Consider the following 20058-nt stretch of genomic DNA (forward strand, 5'->3'; position numbering starts at 1 on the left):
CCAGGAGCCAGGAGGAAGGCGGCACCCATTCGGAGGCCCACTGCGCCCCTGGAGCCCTCGAATAGGGCTCCAGCAAGCGCACTGGGCCTCCTAGAGGACCGCTGCGGCCACCAGAGCCCTGTTGGAGGGCTCCAGGGGCCGCACCAGGCCTCCCAATGGGCACCGCCATTTTGTTCTTCAAAATGGCGGCGAAGTCTCATGCGACCTTTTCCGTCGCATGAGACTTCACCACCATTTTAAGGAACAAAATGGCGCCCAGAGCAGCGGCAATCGGCGGCAGGAGCGAGCAGGGGCCAGTCCTGCCGCCTCCACAGGCCGGATCAGGCCCGCGGGCCGGGGGTTGCCAACCCCTTATTTAGCCACTAGGGTTGGTGTCACCTGGTGCTGGGTTGGGGTGGTGGTGGCAGTAGCGGAAAGCCCTCTTCTTTTATTCTGTCATGCATGTCCAGCCACAGAAAGACCTGTGTAACCGGGTGGATTAGGCAGTTGATAGCACTGTCAACTGTTCGTTCCCTCTGCTTTACCTGGGTTTTCACAAAAGCTGGAGGCTTTTGTCTCTCATCCTTCATTCTCTTAACTCCTGGATCTTGAATCAGTCATATGTACTGAAAATTGTATTAAATTATCTTGCTTGTTTTAATGAGAATACTCATAAGGAGGACAGCGGCACTGAGACGCCAGATGGGGGTATACTTTCTATTTTATAATGAAGGATAATTTTTTAATCATTCATTCTTGATTTCATCATATATTACTAGTAATAGATGTTGACACTTGCAATTTACCAAGGCTGCTAATCGCACATAAATTTACTTCAAAACCCAAATTAAATATCTCCCCCCCCACACACACACACACAGGTAAACACACACATTTTCCAGGCATACACAATTGATACCAAAAGGGCAGAAAGAGTTTATTCATTTCATTATTCTCAGGTCATTCCTGAAAATGTGGATGTTTTCCTTGTGTGTGCATTAAGTAAAAATGAAATCCACAGATATAGGACAGGTGAGATCTGGCTTGACAGCAGTACATGCAAAAGGGATCTAAGAGTCTTAGTAGATCACCCACTGGACATGAGTCAGCCATGTGGTGTAGCAGCTAAAAAGCCAATGCGATTCTAGCCTGTTTCAATAGGAGTATAGTGTCTAAAATAAGAGAAGTAATAGTGCCATTGTGATGGAGCTGCTAGGCATACCTGGCAGACAGGCAGTCAGAGAGCCAGAGCCAGCTGGTTGATTCAGTTAGTCCAGTCTGAGTTGGTTGTCCAACTGAAAGAGACAATAGGATAATTATTTAAAGGCCTAGTATATGTTTAAAGTTATTGCAAGCACCCTAAGCTTAAAGTGACTGACATAAAATACTTTCTTTCTTAATTTTATTTAACAGAGTTACTGTTTTACAGTAGATGTCTCTTTAAAAAAATGTCCACGAATCATAAATAAAGGCAAGTATGCTACCAAAAATACAAGAACTGGTTGGGAAGTGACTGGGCACCCTGCCTTTATACACTTAGGGAGTGTTAAGATGATAAAAGTAGGACAAGTGTTAGTGACTGGGGCCTTCTATGGATATGATGTAAAAGGAGTCTCCAGCCATATAAAGAGGATCCCGTCACAACCATTCTATTCTGTTTTGGTTAGGCCTCACCTGGCATATCGTGTCTAGTTCTGGGCACCACAATTCAAAAAGGATGTGGACAAACTGGATTGTGTCCAGAGAGGAGAGAGCACAATGGTGTGGAGGGTCGAAACCCCATGAAAGAGAGGGCGAGACGCTTTGAGGGGGCGATGACACTGGTTGTGTGTGTGTGCGTGGGGGGGGGACCTCTGCCTTCCGGGGGACAGGACTTCAGGGTTAGACTTTCTCCACCTGCCCTCTGCCTTTTTAGATTGTAAGCCTGAGGGCAGGGAACCGTCCAATTAAAAAGATTGTATGTACAGCGCTGTGTAAATTTACAGCACTTTATAAATAAAGGTTAATAACAATAATAATAATGATGATGATGATGATGGAGGCAACTGAAGGACCGGGATGACTGGGAAGAGGAGGAACAAGAGCACATTTGTTCCTCCTTTTCTCCACCCTCCATATGCTATGGAAAATGGCTTCGCATGTCATTTCTGGCATGCATGCCATAGGTTTGGCATTATGGTCCTATGAGGAGAGACATAGGGAGCTGGGCATGTTTAGCCTGGAGAAGAGAAGCTTAAAAGGTGATATGATAACCCTGTTTTAAGTATCTGAAATGGTGTCATATTGAGGATGGAGCAAGCTTATTTTCTGATGCCCCAGAGAATAGGATCTGGAAGAATGGATGCAAGCTACAGGAAAAGAGATTCCACCTCAACATTAGGAGGGACTTCCTGACAGTAGGAACTATTCGACAGTGGAACACACTCCTTCCTCGGAGTATAGTGGAGTCTCCTTCCTTGGAGGCCTTTAAACAGAGTCTGGATGGCCATCTGTCTGGGATGCTTTGACTGAGAGTTCCTGCAGGGCAGAAGGGGGTTGGACTGGGTGGCCCTCTAGGATTCTTTCCTGGGCCCCTGAGCAAAGGAGGGGGGCTTCCTCTCTTTCTCTCAAATCAGCCCTCCACCAAAGTCCCTTCTTTCCAGGGAAGGGAAGAAAGGCAGGGCTCCAATTCCACCCCAAAAGCCATGACCTTGTCCTTTCTCCCCCTCCCACATAAAAAGTGACTTTGGGATCCCTTCAGTCCCTAATTGCTTTAGGAGTCTTCCATTGCTAACCATCTGGCTTTGTGGGGAGGGGAGAGGGGGAAGATGAGGAGGGGGCATTTCTTTCTAACTTCTGAGGATCGAGACCACTTGCCTGCTTCTGTCCACCAAAGTGATGGTCACCAACCCTGTCTAAAAGCCATTTGATTTCATTTTAACTCGGATATAGAGCAAGCCCTGATGACAGGCTTGAGGGGTCCTGCAGGCAAGTGTTGCATAGGAGCCCAATCCCACCACCGTCTGGCCCTGAGTGGCTGGAGAAAGACAAGGGAAAGATGGCAGGAAACACTGACAACTGACCTAGGGCAGGTGGGAAGATGACATCGGACCACAGTCCAAGTCCACCCAGACTGACAAAAAAACAAGTTTCAATTAAGAGGAAATGGAAGTTTAAGAACGGGGGGGGGGCGAGGGGGCGAATCCTTCCACCCTTGGTATCAAATGTCAGGGCCCTCCACCAAATAACGTCCCCAGTGGATCGCATACCAAAGAAAGAATGGATGGATTTCACCTTTTGCAAGTCATCTTCCAAAGTTTTTTCTTCCTGGAGGAGGAATTCCAGCAGAGCCCTCTCTCTCCATAACTCGGAGACCAGTCAGGCCCACCTTGGATGCTGAGCACTCTGGCAGAAAGTGCAATTACACGTAATACATTATACAGTCCTTTCCATGTACCAAAAATTAAAGACATGATAAAGGCTCTGAGGGCAAAACAAGCTGGAATGTTTCTTAGAAGACAAAATACAGTGGGTCCACCACCAGATCTGCGGGGGTTGGTTCAGGACCCCCTGGGGATAACCAAAAGCTGTGGATGCTCAAGTCCCATTAACTACAGTGGCATAGTAAAATGGCATGCCTTTATAAAATGGCAAAAGCAAGGTTTGCTTTTGGGAAGTGATATATTTTAAAATATTTTGAACCATGGATGCTTGAATACGTAAAGTAAAAAAAATAGTGTGGATATGGAGGATGACTGGTTAACAGAAATAATTTTAAAAATAGAAGGTGGAAAGAATTATAGAGGAACATTATAAGATTATGTTAACAATAGAATGGCAGAGGGATTGACAATGAACTGGGAAGGAGACTTATTAATGATACAGACACAAATTAAAAATTTGGCTACAGAAATTGTTAAAATTAAAAATACAAATGTAAAAGGACAAACAAATGAAAGTGATGGGAAAATGGTACAGGATGCCACTCAATTAGCATTTATAAATGATAAATTCCAATCAACATAATAGCATGAATGTGGAGGTAGAGGTGTGTGTGTGTGTGTGTGTATATATTCGTTCAATAATTTTTGGACAGAAGTTAAGGAACAGATAATATAATAAGAATGACAGAGAAACAATTAAGCAAGAAAATTGTTTAACTCTTAATTTAGGGGAGTGGATTGGATGTAATCAAGATACGTACAAACAAATTTTAAAAGCCGCCCAGGTAGTGATTACCTTTGCATGGAAAAATAAATCTAATTGGAATAATCATTATATATATAATATATATATATATATTTTATGAATATGTATTATTAGACTTCTTAGGGAAAGTAGACTTATTAAATAACTGGTGAAAGCAAAGGAATCATGGGAGAGAAAATTGGAAATTGTGATTAGAAGGGCAAGGTATGTATGAAGAAGTAAAAAATATAATTAATGATATTTTCCATATTCCAAAACTGACCTGTTATTTTAAATGAAATGTATTTTCCTCTGAGTGTCTGTGGGAGAGGGAGGTGGAGAGCATATATGGAATTATGTCCTCATATAATGTGTACTATGCAGTGTGTAAATATACAGTTTAATGTTAATAAAAAATTATTTTTTAAAAAGATAGGGGAGAGCACCATAATTAAATCGAGGCTATCATACTTTGGACACATTGTGAGATGAATCACTGGAAAAGATTATGGATAATCAATAGCGGGGGAAAAAGCACACACTACAGATGGACTCAGGGAAGCCAAATGTTGAGCCTGCTAATGACAGCTCCCTAGAAGTCCTCATTCACAAAGACACTCTAATTGACAGCACAGAATAACAAAAGGCTTTCTGTTTGGCTTCTTTCCTCTCAATTAGGGGGACAGCCTTCTACTTGGGATTACAATAAGATAGAATCGTAGAATTGGAAGAGACCACAAGGGCCATGCAGGAATCTCTCAATCAGAGCATACCAACAAATGGCCATCCACTCTTTCTTTAAAAGACCTCCAGGAAGGAAGTTTGTTCCACCTGTCGAACAGCCCTTACTGTCAGGATGTTCCTTCTAAAGTTTAAGTGGAATCCTTTTTCCTGCAGCTTGTATCCACTGTTCTAGGTCCTGTTCTCTGGAGCAGCAGAAAATAAGCTTGCTCCCTCCTCAATACGACATCCCTTCAAATATTAAACAGAGGTCTTATCACCTCTTAACCTTCTCTTCTCCAGGCTAAAACACCCCAGCTCCCTTCTTCATAGCACATGGTTTCCAGACCCTTCACCATTTTAGTGGCCCTTGTTTGGACACACTTAACATCTTTTTTGAATGTGGGTGCCCAGAACTGGACATAATATTCAAGGTGGGGCCTGACCAGAGAAGAATACAGTGGCACATTACTTCCCTGATCTAGACCTATACTTCTATTGATGCAGGCTGACCACTGTGCTAACCAAGAGCCCTGGTGGCACAGTGGTTAAATGCCGTACTGGCACCACTCACCAAAACCACAAGGTTGCAAGTTCAAGACCAGCAAAAGGGCTCAAGTTTGACTCAGGCTTGTTGCATCCTTCTGAGGTGGCTAAAAGAGTCCCGATTGTTGGGGGCAAATTAGCTTACAGTTGTAAACCTTAGACACTGCTAGGCAGTATGAAGCGGAGGATATAAAGAAGCTTGTTTTCAGCTGCCACATCACACTGTTTGACTTGGGCTCAACTGGTGGTCTACTTGGTCTCCTAAATCCTTTCTATCACAGTAGTCTCATTCAGTCAGGTGTCCCCCCATCCTAATCTATGCATTTCATTTTCCACCCTAAGATTTAGCCGGGGTAGGCAACCTTTTTGAGCCGGGGGCCAGGTTGCTGTCCCTCAGACAACTGGGGGGCTGAAGCCGGGGGTGGAGCTTCCACCCTCTGGGGCGGAGCCGCATGCCAGGGTGGAGCTTCCATCCTCCGGAGGCAAAGCCACACACGGGGGCGGAACTTCCACCCTCCGGGGCGGAGCCACATTCTGGGCGGAGCTTCACACTCCGGGAGCGGAGCCGCATGCAGGGGCGAGCTTACACCGAAGCCCCACAAGGAGAAGAGGCGTGTGCCTGGCCTCTCCTCTCGGTCCCTTCCTTCGGCCGAAGCCCAAAAATAAATAATTAAATAATTTTTAAACATAAATAAATAATAAAAAATAAAATAAGAAATAATTCCTACATACACTGCAATATATTATATTTGAAGTAAAAAACAAAAGGGACATATACAATATTTAAAATGAAGAACAGGAACAAGTAAAGTTAAATAAACAACTTTATTCGGTATAAATAACAGTGTATGATAGAAGCAATAATAACAATATTGCAAGCTAGAAGCTACCAGAAGGCAAGGCCACAAAACAGGGAAATACATGCACATTGTCTCAAACCACAGAGGAGCAAGCAGCCAGGTGGAGGGATTTTGCAAGAGAATACCAAGGGATAAGCATAATAAAATACATATTGCAAACATGGAAGCTACCAGAAGGCCACAAAACAGGAAAAATGCATGCACACTGTCTCAACCCAGAAAGGCACAGGCAGTAGGTGTAGCTTCAATAGCCCCCCTCCCCCAATGAACCAACCTCTCGCGTGGCAGTGGCGTGGGTGTGGTTGTCTCTCTCTCTCTCTCTCTCTGCTCCTCCTCCTTGCCCTCCCTTCCCCGCTCTTCCATTTATAGGGAGGAGGAGAGGCTATGGTGGAGCCAGGACGGAGGCGACCAGAGAAAGGGCAGAGCCAGGAGCCGGAGGAAGGCGGCACCCATTCGGAGGCCCACTGCGCCCCTGGAGCCCTCGAATAGGGCTCCAGCAAGCCACCGGGCTCCTAGTGGACCCTGCGGCCACCAGACCCTGGTTGGAGGGCTCCAGGGGCCGCACCGGGCCTCCCAATGGGCACCGCCATTTTGTTTCTTCAAAATGGCGGCGAAGTCTCATGCGACCTTTTCCGTTGCATGAGACTTCACCACCATTTTAAGGAACAAAGGGCGCCCAGAGCAGCGGCAATCGGCGGCAGGAGCGAGCAGGGGCCAGTCCTGCCGCCTCCACAGGCTGGTGTGGACTTTCAAGTGACTCTTAAGGTGTGACTTGAGAGCAACACATTTTCCACACTGCTGGCATTTGAATGGTTTCTCTCCTGTGTGGACACTCTGATGAATAAGAAGTTGTGACTTCCAAACAAAACACTTCCAACAGTGCTGGCATCTGTATGGCTCCTGTCTTCTTTGGTCTATTGTATAACTCACAATATGTGAATTATAAACAGAACATTTCCCATGATCTTGCCATCTGTATTCTTTGCCTGGTATGTGGACTCTCTGGCAGCTCATAAGATGCAGATCAGTGCATACATACATCTTCCTCCAGTGATTTTCTGCAAAGAAGGACAAGCACAGACAATACTGAATCCCAGCATTCAGTGGGGAACAACATCTGGGAATAACAGTGGAGCTATTGTGTCTTCTCCTCCTCCCTGCCTTCCTGGTTATTACTCATAATAGCTTAATGCAACCATTTGATATTTGCCAAAGATGAGCCTGGAACAAACAGCTGTCTTGGAAGCCATTGCTTTCTGGCCCTGCTTTGGTCCTTCCTAGAGTTATCTTCCATCCAGAATGTCAAACTATTGACAGAAACTTCAATATGAAACCTCTTGATATGTCTGGACAAACACCTGTATTTGAAGCCATTGCTTTCTGGCCCTGTTTTGGTTCTCCCTGGAGATACCTCCTATTCAGCGAGAGTCAAACTAACCATGACAGAAGCTTCAATAGGAAAGGCTGAGCAAGGGCTTTGGAATTCATCATCTGAGAGCTTCATGGATGAGCAGGATTGGGACCCAGATGTCAGTAAAGGCTACAAAGAGCCTCTCAGACAGGGGTGGGCAACTGTTTGGGCATGATTTAGTGGTCTGAGCACTGGACTATGACTGGAGACCAGGCTTCAAATCCTTGCTCAGGTAGAGACATACTCTTGGAAAGGAGCTTCTGCTTGGAAACAAAATGTGAAGAAGCGCCTGCCTTTAAAGGGAAGTTGGGCTTCTTTTTATCAACACTCCCATAGCAGCAAAGGGTAATACAGATGAAGGTGTGGGGTGTAGTTTCTTGCCCAGTGGTTTTGGAGGTTGTCCATGGGGCCACCAGCCATCTGCAATGCCTATCCTTGTTAGTATTTACAGTATTACAGTGACCAGGTTTATGGAATGAGTTTTTTTTTCCCCAGGCAAGCACCAGTCGTGTCACTGAGATGGCAGAGCAATCCTCTTCCTTCCAGCCCTGACAATCTGACACCATAATCCCCTGATCTTCCTCTTGGCTATGTGAGAGATGAGCTCAGGCTTTGGAGCTGGCAGTGAAGTGTAGGAAAGAAGGGAACATAACTGTCCCACAGAGGGACATGAGACTTGTTACTATAGTTGAGAGAAAATATAATGCAACTACAATGAGATATATGAAGCTGAACCTCATTCCTTGGCATGTGGTTTCACAGTTAACTTATCAGCTCTAGAGAAGTTTGCACATGCATTGATTCAAAGGATACTGGGCCACAGAACTGTACACAAGACGGTCATCAAATAGAGGACTATGTTAATCATTTTGGTGTGAAATAAATCTTTGAGCGTCTGCAGGATGAGAAAGCGAAATGAAAAAATCCCTAAGTCGCACCTGGGGAAGCATTAGGGTTTGTTTCACACTACACAATTATGAAGTTATGATTATTCTTTAACATCCTAGAGAATCCAGGGATTTAGAGAGAGGTATTTAGAATCCTCAAAGAGCCCTAGTTCCTCACTAAACTAGAAACCCCAGGATCCCACAAGATATTGCCATGGCAAGTAAAGTGGATTAATGGTTTGTGTAGTGTGAAAAGTCACTCACCTTGTCTAGGAAGGGCAATGGATCCAAGTTTCTTACCTACGGCAGAAACATTCTCGTAGTTTTCCATCGTGATCTGCATGTACAAAGATTTTTGCTTCTGATCCAGAAGGTTCCATTCCTCCTCTGTGAAATACACAGCCACATCCTTAAAGGTCACCTGCAACAGGAAGCAGCCCTCAGACACACAGAGACTCATCAGATGTGGAGGAAAACCATGGTGCACCCCCAGCAGTATTGAAGTGCTTCAGCATATAGACAGATGGGGACATGTCTGAATAACCCCTTGTCTGTTTTCATTAACTTCCTGCATCTTGAAGATTAGCACCTGAGGACTATAGCCTGGCTCCCTGATCAACTAGCCTTCTCATGTAAAGGGAAGTTCTATATATATGGCACACAGGAATTTTTCCATTTAGACCCTCCTAATCATTAACTGGCATGTGTGGCAGCAATTCCCAATCTAGTGTCCTGCAGGTAATTTGGATTTCTACTACCTTTAATTACTGTTATTTGGAAAATGTCTTTAGCTATTATGCTCCCTATTTTGGCACATAGGTGAGAGAATACCTCTTCCTGTCCCTGCCAGTAAAAATGTAAGAATAACAAATGAAACAATTAGCAATTGTTACCTTTCATGATGGCTCGAGACCACTTGCCTGCTTCTGTCCACCAAAGTGATGTCACCAACCCTGTCTAAAAGCCATTTGATTTCATTTTAACTCGGATATAGAGCAAGCCCTGATGACAGGCTTGAGGGGTCCTGCAGGGCAAGTGTTGCATAGGAGCCCAATCCCACCACCGCTGGCCCTGAGTGGCTGGAGAAAGAGCAAGGGAAAGATGGCAGGAAACACTGATCAACTGATCCATATGGCAGGTGGGAAGATGACATCTGACCATCAGTCACAAGTCCCATCCCAGACTGACAAAAAACAAGTTTCAATTAAGAGGAAATGGAAGTTTAAGAACACGGGGGGGGGGGGGGGGGGGGGCGAAATCCTTCCACCCTTGGTATCAAATGTCTAGGGCCCTCCACCAAATAACTTTCCCAGTGGATCCATACCAAAGAAAGAAGGGATGGATGTTCACCTTTTGCAAGGTCATCTTTCCTAAAGTTTCTTCCATGGAGGAGGAATTCAGCAGAGCCCTCTCTCTCCATAACTCTGGAGACCAGTCAGGCCCACCTTGGACTCTGAGCACCTGCAGAAAGTGCAATTACACGTAAATACATTTATACAGTCTTCCATGTACCAATTAAATTAAAGACAATTAAATGGCTCTGAGGGCAAAACAAGCTGGAATGTTTCTTAGAAGACAAAATACAGTGGGTCCACCAGTATCTGCTGGGGTTTGGTTCTAGGACCCCCTGGGGATACCAAAATCTGTGGATGCTCAAGTCCCATTAACTACAGTGGCATAGTAAAACGGCATGCCTTATATAAAATGGCAAAAGCAAGGTTTGCTTTTGGGAATTGATATATTTTAAAAATATTTTGAAACCATGGATGCTTGAATACGTAAATTAAAAAAAATGTGTGGATATGGAGGGATGACTTTGTTAACAGAAATAATTTTAAAAATAGAAGGTGGAAAAGAATTAATAGGGAACATTTATAAGATTATGTTAACAATCTAGAATGGCAGAGGGATTGACAATGAACTGGGAAGGAGACTTATTAATTGATACAGACAAAATTAAAATTTGGCTACAAGAAATTGTTAAAATTAAAAATACAAATGTAAAAGGACAACAAATGAAAGTGATTGGAAAATGGTACAGGATGCCACATCAATTAGCATTTATAAATGATAAATTCCAATCAACATAATAGCATGAATGTGGAGGTAAGAGGTGTGTGTATGTGTATATATATATATATATATATATATATATATTTGTTCAATAATTTTGGACAGAAGTTAAGGAACAGATAAATATAATAATAATGACAGAGAAACAATTAAGCAAAGAAAATTGTTTAACTCTTAATTTGGGGGAAGTAGGATTGGATAGTAATCAAAGATACGTAACAAAACAAATTTTAAAAGCCGCCCATGTAGTGATTACCTTTGCATGGAAAAATAAATCTAATAAATCTTATTTGGATATATATATATATAAGAATATGTATTATTAGACTTCCTTAGGGAAAGTAGACTTAAATATACTGGTGAAAGCAATAAGGAATCATGGAGAGATAAATGGGAAATTGTGATTAAGAAAGGGCAAGGTAAAATCGGGTATGAAGAAGTAAAAAATATAATTAATGATATTTTCCATATTTCCAAAACTGATTGTTAATTTTAAATGAAATGTATTTCCTCTGAGTGTCTGTGGGAGAGGGAGGTGGAGAGCATATTAGGAATTATGTCTCATATAATGTGTACTATGCAGTGTGTAAATAATACAGTTTAATTTTATAAAAAATTATTTTAAAAAAGATATGGAGAGCTGACCATAATTAAATCGAGGCTATCATACTTTGGACACATTGTGAGATGAATCACTGGAAAAGATTATGATAATCAATAAATTGGGAAAAAGCACACACTACAGGATTGACTCAGGGAAGCCAAAATGTTGAGCCTGCTAATGACAGCTCCTCTTAGAAGTCTCTCATTCACAAAGACACTCTAAGTTGACAGCACAGAATAACAAAAGGCTTTTCTGTCGGCTTCTTTCCTTCTCAATTAGGGGGACAGCCTTCTACTTGGGATTACAAGTAAGATAGAATCGTAGAATTGGAAGAGACCACAAGGGCCATGCAGGAACTCTCAATCAGAGCATATCCAACAAATGGCCATCCACTCTTTCTTTAAAGACCTCCAAGGAAGGGAGTTTGTTCCACTGTCGAACAGCCCTTACTGTCAGGATGTTCCTTCTAAAGTTTAAGTGGAATCTCTTTTCCTGCAGCTTGTATCCACTGTTCTAGGTCCTGTTCTCTGGAGCAGCAGAAAATAAGCTTGATCCCTCCTCAATACGACATCCCTTCAAATATTTAAACAGAGATGTCTTATCACCTCTTAACCTTCTCTTCTCCAGGCTAAACATCCCCAGCTCCCTTCTTCATAGCACATGGTTTCCAGACCCTTCACCATTTTAGTGGCCCTTGTTTGGACACACTTAACATCCTTTTTGAATTGTGGTGCCCAGAACTGGACATAATATTCCAGGTGGGGCCTGACCAGAGAAGAATACAGTGGCACTATTACTTCCCATGATCTAGACACTATACTTCTATTGATGCAGGCTGACCACTGTGCTACCAAGAGCCCTGGTGGCACAGTGGTTAAATGCCTGTACTGCAGCCACTCACTCAAAACCACAAGGTTGCAAGTTCAAGACCAGCAAAAGGGCTCAAGTTTGACTCAGGCTTGCATCCTTCTGAGGTGGCTAAAATGAGTACCCAGATTGTTGGGGGCAAATTAGCTTACAGTTGTAAACCACTTAGACACTGCTTAGGCAGTATGAAGCAGAGTATATAAATGAAGCTTGTTTTCAGCTGCCACATCACACTGTTGACTCGGGCTCAACTTGTGGTCTACTTGGTCTCCTAAATCCCTTTCACAGTAGTCTCATTCAGTCAGGTGTCCCCCATCCTATATCTATGCATTTCATTTTTCCACCCTAAGATTTAGCCCAGGGGTAGGCAACCTTTTTGAGCCGGGGGCCAGGTTGCTGTCCCTCAGACAACTGGGGGGCTGAAGCCGGGGGTGGAGCTTCCACCCTCTGGGGGCGGAGCCGCATGCCAGGGGTGGAGCTTCCATCCTCCGGAGGCAAAGCCACACACTGGGCGGAACTTCCACCCTCCGGGGACAGAGCCACACACCAGGGCGGAACTTCCACCCTCCGGGGGCGGAGCCGCATGCCAGGGGCGGAGCTTACACCGAAGCCCCACAAGGAGAAGGAGGCGCGTGCCTGGCCTCTCCTCCTCGGTCCTTTCCTTCGGCCAAAGCCCAAAAATAAATAATTAAATAATTTTAAATAAATAAATAAATAAATAAGAAATGATTCCTACATACACTACAAATATTATATTTTGAAGTAAAAAACAAAATGGGAACATATACAATATTTAAAATGAAGAACAGGAACAAGTAAAGTTAAATAAACAAACTTTATTCGGTATTAAATAACAGTGTATGATAAGCATAATAATAACAATATTTGCAAGCATAGAAGCTACCAGAAGGCAAGGCCACAAAACAGGGAAAATGCATGCACATTGTCTCAAACCACAGAGGAGCAAGCAGCCCATGTGGAGGGATTTTGCAAAGAGAATACCAAGGGATAAGCATAATAATAACAATATTTGCAAACATGGAAGGTACCAGAAGGCCACAAAACAGGAAAAATGCATGCACACTGTCTCAACCCAGAAAGGCACAGGCAGTAGGTGTAGCTTCCAATAGCCCCCCTCCCCCAATGAACCAACCTCTCGCGTGGCAGTGGCTCTGGGTGTCGGTGTCTCTCTCTCTCTCTCTCTGCCTCCTCCTCCTTTCCCCGCTCTTCCATTTATAGGGAGGAGGAGGAGGGCTGAGGGTGGAGCCAGGAGGGCGGAGGCGGAGCCAGGAGAAGGGCAGAGCCAGGAGCCAGGAGGAAGGCGGCACCCATTCGGAGGCCCAATGCGCCCTGGAGCACTCGAATAGGGCTCCAGCAAGCGCACCGGCCTCCTAGGGACACGCTGCGGCCACCAGGCCCTGTTGGAGGGCTCCAGGGGCCGCACCGGGCCTCCCAATGGGCACCGCCATTTTGTTCTTCAAAATGGCGGCGAAGTCTCATGCGACCTTTTCCGTCGCATGAGACTTCACCCACCATTTTAAGGAACAAAATGGCGCCCAGAGCAGCGGCAATCGGCGGCAGGAGCGAGCAGGGGCCAGTCCTGCGCCTCCACAGGCCGGATCAGGCCCGCGGGCCGGGGGGTTGCCAACCCTTATTTAGCCACTAGGGTTGTGTCACCTGGTGTGGGATGGTGGGTGGCAGTAGCGGAAAGCCCTCTGACTCTTCTTTTATTCTGTCATGCATGTCAGCCACAGAAAGACCGTGTTAGTAACCGGGTGGATTAGGCAGTTGATAGCACTGTCAACTGTTCGTTCCCTCTGCTTTACCTGGGTTTTCACAAAGCTGGAGGCTTTTGTCTCTCATCCTTCATTCTCTTAACTCCTGGATCTTGGAACGTAGATATGTACTGGAAAATTGTATTAAATTATCTTGTTGTTTAATGAGAATATCTCATAAGGAGGACAGCGGCACTGAGACGCCAGATGGGGGTATAATTTCTATTTTATAATGAAGGATAATTTTTTAATCATTCATTCTTGATTTCATCATATATTACTAGTAATAGATGTTGACACTTGCAATTTACCAGGCTGCTAATCGCACATAAATTTACTTCAAAACCCAAATTAAATATCTCCCCCCCCAACACACACACACAGGTAAACACACACATTTTCCAGGCATACACAAATTGATACCAAAAGGGCAGAAAGAGTTTATTCATTTCATTATTCTCAGGTCATTCCTGAAAATTTGGATGTTTTCCTTGTGTGTGCATTAAGTAAAAATGAAATCCACAGATATAGGACAGGTGACATCTGGCTTGACAGCAGTACATGCAAAAGGGATCTAGAGTCTTAGTAGATCACCCACTGGACATGAGTCAGCCATGTGGTTGTAGCAGCTAAAAAGCCAATGCGATTCTAGCCTGCTTCAATAGGAGTATAGTGTCTAAAAATAGAGAAGTAATAGTGCCATTTGTGATGGAGCTGCTAAGCATACCTGGCAACAGGCAGTCAGAGAGCCAGAGCCAGCTGGTTGTTCAGTTAGTCCAGTCTGAGTTGGTTGTCACTGAAAAAGAGAGAATAGATAATTATTAAAGGCCTGGTATATGTTTAAAGTTATTGCAAGCACCCTAAGCTTAAAGTGACTGACATAAAATACTTTCTTTCTTAATTTTATTTAACAGAGTTACTGTTTTCAAGTAGGATGTCTCTTTAAAAAATGTCCACCGAATCTAAATAAAGGCAAGTATGCTACCAAAATAACAAGAACTGGATGGGAAGTGACTGGGCACCCTGCCTTTATACACTTAGGAGTGTTTAAGATGATAAAAGTAGGACAAGTGTTAGTGACTGGGGCCTTCTATGGATATGATGTAAAAGGAGTCTCCAGCCATATAAGAGGATCCCGTCACAACCATTCTATCTGTTTTGGTTAGGCCTCACCTGGCATATCGTGTCTAGTTCTGGGCACCAACATTCAAAAGGATGTGGACAACTGGATTGTGTCCAAGGAGAGAGACCAAAATGGTGAAGGGTCTGGAAACCTTATGAAAGTGATGGCGAAGCTTTTAGAGGCCGAGATGTTACTTGGTTGTGTGTGTGTGTGGGGGGGGGGACATCTGCCTTCCGGGGGCCACGGACTTCAGGGTAGACTTTCTCCAACCTGCCCTCTGCCTTTTTAGATTGTATGGCCTGAGAGCAAGGGAACTGTCCAATTTAAAAAGATTTTGTATGACAGCGCTGTGTAAATTTAACAGCACTTTTAAATAAAGGTTAATAACAATAATAATAATGATGTGGATGATGATGATGGGGCAACTGAAGGACCGGGATGACTGGGAAGAGGAGGAACAAGAGAGCACATTTGTTCCTCCTTTTCTCCCACCCTCCCATATGCTATGGAAATGGTCTTCGCATGTCATTTCTGGGGCATGCATGCCATACGTTTGGCATTATGGTCCTATGAGGAGAGACATAGGGAGCTGGGCACGTTTAGGCCTGGAGAATGAGAAGCTTAAAAGGTGATATGATAACCCGTTTTAAGAATCTGAATGGTGTCATATTGAGGATGGAGCAAGCTTATTTTCTGATGCTCCAGAGAATGGTCTGGGAGGAATGGATGCACGTACCGGAAAAGAGATTCTGCCTCAACATTAGGAGGGTCTTCCTGACAGTGGAACTATTCGACAGTGGACACATCCTTCCTCGGAGTTATGTGAGTTTCTTCCTTGGCTGCTTTTTGAACAGAGGCTGGATGGCCCTCGTCTGGGTGCTCTGACTGAGAGTTCCTGCAGGCAGAAGGGGGTTGGACTGGGTGGCCCTCTAGGATTCTTTCCTGGGCCCCTGGAGCAAAAGGAGGTGGCTTCCTCTCTTTCTCTCAATCAGCCCTCCACCCGTCCCTTCTTTCCCAGGGAGCGGAGAAGCGGCGCTCCAATTGAACCCCAAAAGCCATGAACCTTGTCCTTTCTCCCCCTCCCACATAAGAAAAAGTGGACTTTGGGATCCTTCAGTCCCAATTGCTTTAGGAGTCTTCTTGCTAACCATCTGGCTTTTGTGGGGAGGGGAGAGGGGGAAGATGAGGAGGGGGGCATTTCTTTCTATCCTCTCCCCCAGAAGCGAGTTTCATTCCTCCCCTCTCAAGCCCCCTCCTTTTCCAGCCTTCTGGGGAGCAGAGCTTTGGTCTTTTTTGCCCCTTCGGGCGAGTAAGAGGGGATTTCTCCCTCCCTCCCTCCGGGAATCTTTGTCCAGCTCCATCCATTCTTTGAGGAAGGTTCCTACACCCCCCCCCCCAATACCTTCTCCCACAAGTGGATCTCTCTCTGCTTCGCCCCCATCTTAACCTCTCCCCCAAAGGAAGGCCCCTTCCCACGCTAATCTCTCCTCTTTGCCCTCCCTCCTGGTGGGCGGTGGGCTGTTGGGGGAGAGGGGAGGAAGCAGGGTCTTCTGCCTTCGTCCCAAAGGGGCGACAGGATGCGCTAGGACTTCATCTCCTCCCCCCCCCCCAAATAACATTCAGGGCCCCCTTCCCCCTCCGTTTGCGGCCAACAGCCTTACCTCCTCCACCGAATTTTCCCACAAGCATTTCCCTCTCTAGGAACCTCAGCCTTCTCTCCCCCCTTGGAGGAGGACTCTCTAGGAATCTGAGCCTCGCTCTCTCTCCTCTAGAGGAGGACCTCTAGGAATCTGAGCTCGCTCTCTCTTCCCTCAGAGGAGGGACTCTTAGAAGCTGAGCCTCGCTCTCTCTTTCCCTCAGAGGAGGACTCTCTAGGAATCTGGCCTCTGCTCTCTCTCCCCTCAGAGGAGGACTCTCTAGGATAGTGAGCCTCTGCTCTCTCTCTCTCCCTCATAGAGAGGACTCTCTAGGAAATGAGCCTCTGCTCTCTCTCTCCCTCAGAGGGAGGACTCTCTCTGAGGAATCTGAGCCTCTGCTCTCTATCTCCCTCAGAGGAGGACTTCTAGAATCTGATGCCTCTGCTTCTCTCCCTCTGAGGAGGACTCTCTAGGAATTTGAGCTCATGGAAATAATGGGGCACATGCATAGGCAGCGTAGCAAGTTTGTGTTGCCAGAGGTGCATGCACCATTGTTCTCCCTGCATGGTTTCAGTGTAAAATGTGTCTGCACATGGCGCGGTACATTGTACATACATACTGTGTGTGAGTGTAAGGAAGAACTGTAGCAGACATATGTAGAAACAAACATGAAAACCTACCGATACTGGTACAGATAACTACCTGTACACTCTGTGGGCTACAACACTGATTTTTGATCATTTGTTATGGTGGCTTTGGAATAAAATAGCATGAAAATAACAGCAATAGCAGCTTCTTATATAACCGCTTCATACCACCTAAGCTGTCTCCAATCCATTTACAAATGTAAGCTAGTTGCCCCAACCAGCTGGGTACTATTTTAGCAACCTCAGAAGGATACAAGCCTGAAATGAAAAATGGTCAGCAAACGGTAAAAAGTATTTCTCCCCTTAGAGTGACATAGGGGCTACTTCTTGGAGTGGGGTGAAGCCCATGCTCCTGAAAACATCAGACCCAGTTCTGCCACTTGGAGTCACCATAGGGGAAAGCCCAGTTGTCTGGCACTGCCAGACGGGGGAAACTTGGCACTTCCTTTGAGAAAACCTGGCACAGAGGGAGTAGTAACTAGTTATTTTAAGGCGAGAATTACCTTTTCAGAGGGCTTTGATGACTGTTGATTCCACTTCATCACAAGGTAGATCTCATTATACTGCTCCTTATCAAAGCCAAATTTAGGAGCACATTTCAGAAGAACTTTCAGGGGGGGTCTTTGGCTGCCACAAGTATGCAGAGACACACACAAAAAGGCAAGCCCCAGAGCCAGAACCCTATTCACTATCGGCCCAAGAGGAAAACGCTTCACCTGCTGCTCTTTCTGCTTCTTTGCCTGACTCAGGAGGAAACCCTCTGCCAGGGCCACTGCCCCACATTTCTTGACCTATTCTCCTCCTCTGGGGGCAAGATGGTCAGGATCACCAGGGCCAGGATCTCATGTTTTGTGTGTCACTGTGGCTTCAGCACCAAGAGCAGAGATGGTGAAATCAGCTGCAAAACCTCTTTGGGCACGTCACCCTCCTCGTAGAGAACTGCCTGAAGCAACTGGCATTGTATCTCTGAGCTGGCATGGATGATCCTCTCTCAGGGATTCTGGACTGTCCTCTTCCACAATCCACAGGATGCATGATCTTCTATGATCCCACTGTTGATGCCCTGATGCTGGAAGTAGATCTCTGCACACAGGCAGGAGCTAGCAAAAGGAGATGCCTGGGGCCCCACCTAATTGGATAGAGTAGGCGAACACACCTAGAGGAGGGTAAGGAGACAAAAGCACTGGAGTCAGGAGCTCCGAGTAAACAATACATTGGTGATCTGCATGCTACTCCTCTTCTTGTCTGTGGAATGTGCATCTATCGCTCTTCCGTTCAATGCAGTTTTCACTCTTTATTGACCATATGGAAAACTGGATTTTAACCATTTTGGTTTTTAAAAACCCTTGGCATCTGCCCCCATAGTGATGATTTGTGGTATAAATATTTGGCCCTAGAGTGGCTGGTCTTTGTCTCAGTCCAGTGTAGGCAGAAACTCTGTTGGTTGACTTGGCTAAGCACCTCATCACTCTCCATCCCACTTGCCCAGCAGCTACTGGCCCTCTCTCTCGACCCTCAGTGATTGTAGTCAAGATCCGTCTAGGTAAAGTATCACTGTTAGTAAGCTTCATACCTATTCCAAGCTCCCACTATTTGATTTCTTAGTCTTTGGTGCGTGGATTGGATGCTTGGCGTGGATGTGTGTGTGATGAGTGTGTGTGTTCCCCCAGTAAATTAATTCTTCATTGAAATGCCTCTGGAGTTCTTGCATGTGTTTGGACCTGTAAAGCTGGAAAGATCCCCACAAACAACATGCACGACTAGGGCTGTCCTCTTCTCTTTTCCCCCAAGGGCTCCCCCACCTCCTCCTCTCCTGCCTGCCCCACTCCCTCTCAGGCATCCCCAATCTCTGCCTCCCTCCCTAATCCCCCCAGACCCCATATCTCTCCTTCTGCCTCCTCTCTGCACTCAGGTGTCGAGGGGCAGAAGAAACGCTCAGCTTCCTAGAGGAGCCCTCTCCCAAGGGAGAGAGAGCAGAGGCTCGCTTCCTAGAGAGTCCTCCTCCAAGGGGGGGGGAGGGGAGAGAGCAGAGGCTCCGATTCCTAGAGAGTCCTCCTTCAAGAGGAGGAGAGAGGCCAGAGGCTCAGTTCCTAGGAGTCTTCACTCCAAGGAGAGAGGAGAGAGCGAGAGGGGACTGCTTCTGAGAGTCCTCCCCAGAGGAGGGAGCAGGGCTCGCTCCTAGAGAGTTCCTCCTCCAAGAGGGAGGAGAGAGCAGAGGCTCAGCTTCCTAGCAGAGTCCTCCTCCAAGGCGAGGAGAGGAGAGAGCAGAGGCTCAGCTTCCTAGAGAGTCCTCCTCCCAGGGAGGAGAGAGAGGCAGAGGGTCAGCTTCCTAGAGAGTCTCCTCCAAGGAGGAGAGAGAGAGGAGGCAGAGAGGCTCAGCTTCCTAGAGAGTCCTCCTCCAAGAGGGCGAGGAGAAGCGAGGTCGGCTTCCTAGAGAGTCCTCCTCCCAAGAGGGAGAGAGCGCGAGGCTTCAAGCTTCCTAGAGAGTCTCCCTCCAAGAGTGAGAGAAGAGAGGAGCGAGAGGCTTCAGCTTCCTAGGGAGTCCTCCCCACGAGGGAGAGACCAGCAGAGGGCTCAGCTTCCTGGGGAGAGTCCTCCTCCAAGGGAGGAGAGCGCGCAGATGCTCAGCTTCCTAGAGAGTCCTCCTCCAAGAGGGAGAGAGAGCAGAGGCTTAAATTCCTAGAGCGTACCTCTCCAAGGGGGAGAGAGAGAGGCGCGAGGCTGAGATTCCTCGAGAGGCATGAAATGCTCGGAGGAAAGGT

At 45.9% G+C, this 20058-nt stretch overlaps 1 protein-coding gene across 14 annotated transcripts in view; it reads right to left on the reverse strand.

Annotated features, from left to right (window-relative positions):
- Positions 1-18162, reverse strand: part of LOC121923044 (zinc finger protein 480-like) — a 24419-nt gene extending 6257 nt beyond the window's left edge. Inside the window, exons 1-5 of one of the 14 annotated variants that reach the window (XM_042453162.1) lie at positions 18013-18162; positions 9921-10031; positions 9464-9527; positions 8871-8957; positions 7020-7330 (exon numbers count right to left, since the gene is read on the reverse strand). In XM_042453162.1, coding sequence (XP_042309096.1) covers positions 7020-7330; positions 8871-8957; positions 9464-9527; positions 9921-9956 — 498 coding nt within the window. In that variant the 5' untranslated portion in view covers positions 9957-10031; positions 18013-18162. Of the gene's footprint in view, positions 1-7019; positions 7331-8834; positions 10032-16673; positions 16734-18012 lie in introns of those variants that run through there. The other 13 variants (XM_042453157.1, XM_042453158.1, XR_006102279.1 and 10 more) reach the window with 13 other exon arrangements.
- Positions 18163-20058: the final 1896 nt, after the last annotated feature.

Source organism: Sceloporus undulatus, chromosome 2, assembly GCF_019175285.1.
Source record: "Sceloporus undulatus isolate JIND9_A2432 ecotype Alabama chromosome 2, SceUnd_v1.1, whole genome shotgun sequence".
Lineage (NCBI taxonomy): Eukaryota > Metazoa > Chordata > Lepidosauria > Squamata > Phrynosomatidae > Sceloporus > Sceloporus undulatus.